General features: G+C 38.1%; 1 protein-coding gene across 1 annotated transcript; it reads left to right on the forward strand.

The window, feature by feature from the left end:
- The first annotated feature begins 527 nt into the window (after positions 1 to 527).
- LOC113300229 (probable galacturonosyltransferase 14) lies at positions 528 to 5157 on the forward strand. The gene is made up of 6 exons (XM_026549432.1): positions 528 to 1171; positions 1265 to 1320; positions 1425 to 1580; positions 2469 to 3059; positions 3558 to 3860; positions 4167 to 5157. The coding sequence occupies exons 1-6, from the start codon at positions 958 to 960 to the stop codon at positions 4449 to 4451; spliced, it is 1605 nt and encodes a 534-aa protein (XP_026405217.1). The 5' UTR covers positions 528 to 957; the 3' UTR covers positions 4452 to 5157.
- The last annotated feature ends 397 nt before the right edge of the window (positions 5158 to 5554 follow it).

Genomic DNA, 5554 nt, shown 5'->3' on the forward strand with positions numbered 1-5554 from the left:
AATTGTGGCCTGTGCCCGTCCTCTTATTTAAATGGGCTAGGTCGGGCCAGCCCGTAAAGGACCACGATCACCCATGGACTGTCATGGGACAGGGCGGACGGTACTGGGCCTCGGATTGCCGGGCAAAATTTACACCCCTACCTTCTCCCACTAAGCATGACAAAAAAATCTGGCTGATACCAATTTTCCTTTCCTTTTTAGAGACAACAATCAAGAAAGTCATGGAACCTATTTTTGCAGCAAAGCGTCGGTGAACCTTCGTAAGACCCAGTCGCATACCCAACAAATATGGCACCTATTTTCTGCAGCAAAGAGTCGGTGAACCTCTCTACAAGACCCAGTCCAGACAGCACCTAATTTTCAAAAATACACGACAAGATAACGCGGCACCGATACACTCATTTCTCACACGCTATTACTCGTAATACTCTGTATCAGAGGAAAAAAACGCTTTCAAAATTACTATAAAAAAAAAAGATTAATTAAGTCTATTTTAACAAAATCCCAAAAATAAAATAAAAAATATAAAAACAAAAATTGAAAATAAGATCCGATCGCTTATTGATTGATGCCTTGAATTCCTCTCTCTCTCTAAACAAAAACAACTCTTCTGTGTCTAAATGGTGGTGGTGGTGGGTACTAGTAAGAAGAGTTTGATTCAATTCAGGGTTCATTCAGGGTTCAGGAGCTGCTGATTTATTCAATCTCCAATGCCTGATTCCATCACAAGAAGAAGAAGAAATCAATTTCATATATCATCATCATCAGGATCGATCTGCAGCTGTGATTGTTATAAGATTGGCGGTGGTGGATCTAATCAATGGTGATGTTACAACCATTTGGATGTCTTGTTGTTCCTTTTCAATTTAATAATATTGTTGTAACATCAAAATCAGTATCAGCACCGACGGAGAAGAATAAGAATATACTGTTACTAAGAGGGGGAAGAAGAAGACGATGCAGCTTCATTTCTCTCCTAGTATGAGAAGTATAACCATTAGTAGTAACCAGTATGGGTTTTTTGATTTGATGAAGATCAAGATTGGAGCTCGACACATTTCTTACCGTACCTTATTTCATACTATACTTTTCTTAGCTTTCTTGTTACCTTTTGTATTCATTCTTACTGCTCTTGTTACTCTCGAAGGTGTCAATAAGTGTTCTTCTCTTGGTGAGTTATTCAGATCTCCTTGTTTTGTTTTCAATTTCGAAGATCTGTAGATCTTGTTTGTTACTCATGTTTTCTGTGTTTCGTTTGAATTAGATTGTTTGGGGAGGCGATTAGGACCTAGATTTCTCGGCAGGGGTGATGATTCAGTGGTAATTTTAATCTATTCTACTTGTATTTCTTATAACAACATTATTCAATTGAAAATTGGTGTTTAATAAGTGAGACTTGTTTTGGTTTTGAAATGGTTGTGCAGCGGCTTGTTCAGGAGTTTTACAAGATCCTTTACCAAGTGAATTCTGAAGATATCCCAAATGGAATCAAGCTGCCAGAGTCATTTAGCCAGCTTGTTACTGAAATGAAAGACAATCGTTACGATGCCAAGACGTTTGCAATCACTTTAAAAGCCATGGTATGTCGGTTCATTGTTTTGATATCTGATAGACTTCATAAATAATACTAGGTCCTAGGTTTCTACAAATAGTGCCAATTTGACATAAACAAGTTTTGTGGGTTTGACTGGTAATTTGCAAGTGTGAAGTAATAATAGAGTAATAATTTTTGGACTCTCTGTGTTGGCTGACTGGAATTTAGCAATTATCCTTGGATTGCATTTAGCAAGAGAACCTAATTTCTGAAATTGAAAGAATTTTGGTCTGAAGACTTTCGAGTTGAGTGAATTATGCTATAACTCTTCTAATTCCTCAGAAGTAGACCCATCTCTCTATTTCTCCTCTGTAGTTTTAGTGAATCCTATGTAGTGAGATTTCAAGTTGCACATGGACTACCGTCCACATGTTGGGCACGAGACTGTTATTTTTATTTGGTTGTTGAAGTTCCGTGGATGTTACATTGTCACATACCAAGGTTTTACAATTTCTGAATCATGAAAACTGATGTATTTTTCCCCACTTCCTGGTTACGTTTTTCATGTACTAGCTAGCTTCTTTATTTTCTGAACCGCTTTCCTGTAACCTAATGTCATAGTTAAAAACCAATCGTCACCTGAAACTACATCACTGTTATATGTTTACTTCAACATACTTACTCTCTGAATCTAGTGATGTGACTTCCACTATGATTTGTATAACCCAAACAAGAATAGTAAACCTAATGAGACTATCTATTATATTTTGTTGAGTTAAATAGACCAACAAACACTTAAACCAACGTGGTCTCCTTAAACTAGAATTTGCTCAGTCGTACCCCTTCTTTTGCTATTCACATGTCTAACAACGTTAGACCTTTTTTGCTAAATTTTAGTACTTTAGGTGTCAACTAAAACAATTTGTATAAACAGATGGAGAAGTATGACAGGGAGGTCAGGCAGTCCAAGTTTGCGGAATTAATGAACAAACATTTTGCGGCAAGTGCCATTCCAAAAGGCATTCACTGTCTCTCCTTGCGCTTGACTGACGAATACTCCTCTAATGCTCATGCACGAAGACAGTTGCCATCTCCAGAGTTTCTGCCGCTGCTCTCTGACAACTCTTACCATCACTTCGTTCTGGCTTCTGATAATATTTTGGCAGCCGCTGTAGTGGTATCTTCTGCAGTCCAATCGGCTATAAAACCTGAAAAGATTGTGTTTCATATTATCACTGATAAGAAGACTTACGCTGGTATGCACTCATGGTTTGCTCTGAATCCTCACTCCCCTGCAATTGTCGAGGTGAAGGGTGTTCATCAGTTTGATTGGTTAACAAGAGAAAATGTACCAGTTCTTGAAGCTGTGGAGAACTTCCATGGGATAAGAAACTATTATCATGGAAACCATATTGCTGGGGCCAACCTAAGTGAGACTACTCCAAGGAGATTTGCTTCGAAGTTGCAAGCCAGGAGTCCAAAGTACATTTCAATACTTAACCATCTCCGGATATATCTTCCAGAGGTAATATTCTGCAACCTGAATATTTGGTGTTATGTACAATTTTTAATCTTATAAATTACATATTTTATATGAAATAGTTGACCACATGATAGGATTACATAATTACTGGGTCCATATCTCGGAGTTTATATGAAACAGGTAACTCTGCTGAGTCATAAAAAGTTCTAGAAATACCAAAATTTCCAAAAAATAGTTTCCAGAGCAAACGATGTCAACGGAAAAGGTGTGAGGATACAGTGGGTGGGAGAAGTTAAATTTTTTATAGCGGCCCCGTTGAGTGGTACTGGAGAATTAAAAGAAATAGTATATGGTCATTCTTGTGTCTTTTCTCTTTAGAAAGCTTAGCAGGGGTTTAGGAGTGGCATTTCTTTGGTGATACATTAGATTTCCAAATGATTTTGATTCTTTCAATAGAGTTCTGTTATCTTCCATTGTTGTTTTTTTAGGGGCGTCTATGAATAGGCTTATGCTGATTGACCCTATGATGTTTCTTGACAGCTATTCCCTAACCTCGACAAGGTGGTCTTTTTAGATGATGATGTTGTAGTTCAACGTGACTTGTCAGCCTTGTGGGAAATCGATCTTATGGGCAAGGTTAATGGGGCTGTGGAAACTTGTACAGGGAAAGATGAGTGGGTGATGTCGAAGCGCTTCAGGACCTACTTCAACTTCTCTCATCCCCTCGTAGCTCAAAGTTTGAATCCTGATGAATGTGCATGGGCGTATGGGATGAATATCTTTGATCTCCATGCATGGAGGAAGACAAATATCAGGGACACCTATCATTCCTGGCTTAAAGAGGTAAAGTAAAAAAGAAAAACTTCCTCCTTTTTTGTATATTATCCGTTTCAGTAGTTATTAGGCAATGTATGCAAGGTAGGTCCACAAAGTACCAGTCTCCATCTTTTATGCCTTGAGTTCAATTTATGATCAAGTTGGGTTTCCCTAAGCTTTTGGTCTGCAAGACCAGTCACAGCATACTCAGACGAGTGCACCCTTCACTGTTTGAGTTGATCAACAGTTATTCTATTTTTGTTATTGTTTACTTAACAGATTTGTAAATGTTGCTTAGTTGTTACTGACGGTGGGTTGTTCTCTTCATTGCAGAATCTGAAATCGAACATGACAATGTGGAAGCTTGGGACACTCCCCCCTGCTCTGATTGCCTTCAAGGGGCATGTTCACCCCATTGATCCATCTTGGCATATGCTAGGTTTGGGTTACCAGGAAAAATCGGACATTGAAAGTGTGAAAAAGGCTGCAGTGATCCACTACAATGGTCAATCTAAACCATGGTTGGAGATTGGCTTTGAGCACCTTCGGCCATTTTGGACTAAGTATGTCAACTATACCAATGACTTCATAAGAAACTGCCACATCTTGGATTCGTGAAATATTACATGTAGAATACGGGAAAAAGAGAAAGAAGATCGAGAAAGATATAACTGGGAATGAGGTAGCATTTGTTATTGTACGTCGGAAGTTCAAGATTCGGGTAAAAGATGAATAAAAGGAAAAGCTGGCCTTGTGGTATTGCTATTTGAACTAGATAGTGTACCATCTCCCACGTAGTAAGAGCAGCTCTGCATTGTTTGCAAGGGGTTACTAAGGGCATTCTTTCAATCTGTAACATAGTGCATCAGATGCTTTAATTTTGGAGGAAGAAGAAGGTTTCTTTCTAATTCTGGTGGTATATATTTGCCCCTGTTTTTTGGCGCTGAATTCTCTGGGTGTCAGATGACACGCAATAAGGGTAACAGATGAACACACACGATCATTAGGTGCCAGTTCAGAATTTTCATTTGATGAGAGATCGGATAGATAGCTGGATTTTTTTCTTTCCCAAGGCACCCAAATATCCCCTTCATAATTTTTTTCCTATATATTCTTTTTCTTATTTTTCTCTTATTTCTTCCATTTTGGTCAGGTACCCCATTTTTTCTACGTAAATGTGTATTTTTGTTGGTAATCTTTAGATTAGTTGTCAACGGACATTGCTCTATTACGGATCCCATTGAATTTGGGGAACTATTCTTAGGTATTTGTTACATTCATGAGAATATTGGAAATGTGCAGATAATTCTTTTCTAGCGACTGACTCTGTGTGTTAGCTTGTTGTCTTTATCAGTTAAGTTTAGGCAGATACCGACCCACTGCTAATGGGTTTTTGTGTTCTCTGCTAAATACAGAATTTGTTTTCCAGAAAACATTTCACTTGAAATTTTTTCCAATCGAATAGATGCATCAGTTCATTTCATATACGTCTTAGTTAATGGGTTTTGGTTTTTCTGAAAGAACCTTGGGCTAATCCGTGACCGGTCTTAGCAAAGCGTTGAATAGCAATCAAGAAAGGGATGTAATGATCTTTTTTTAAATATGTGATTCTTATAGTTGACAATGACGGACAGAATACTCATAATCAAAGACATTTTTCACCTTTTATACTCAACAGCCTAGTTAGTAAGTTCGCGAATGATTCGCGAATCATTCGCGAA

The sequence above is a fragment of the Papaver somniferum genome, chromosome 7 (assembly GCF_003573695.1).
Source record: "Papaver somniferum cultivar HN1 chromosome 7, ASM357369v1, whole genome shotgun sequence".
NCBI lineage: Eukaryota > Viridiplantae > Streptophyta > Magnoliopsida > Ranunculales > Papaveraceae > Papaver > Papaver somniferum.

Excerpts from the sequence above, each read along its gene's own strand:
- LOC113300229 (XM_026549432.1), top strand. The coding sequence starts at position 958 with ATGCAGCTTCATTTCTCTCCTAGTATGAGAAGTATAACCATTAGTAGT. Across the intron at positions 1,172-1,264 it reads CAATAAGTGTTCTTCTCTTG|ATTGTTTGGGGAGGCGATTA; the intron begins GTGAGTTATTCA and ends CGTTTGAATTAG. Across the intron at positions 1,321-1,424 it reads GCAGGGGTGATGATTCAGTG|CGGCTTGTTCAGGAGTTTTA; the intron begins GTAATTTTAATC and ends ATGGTTGTGCAG.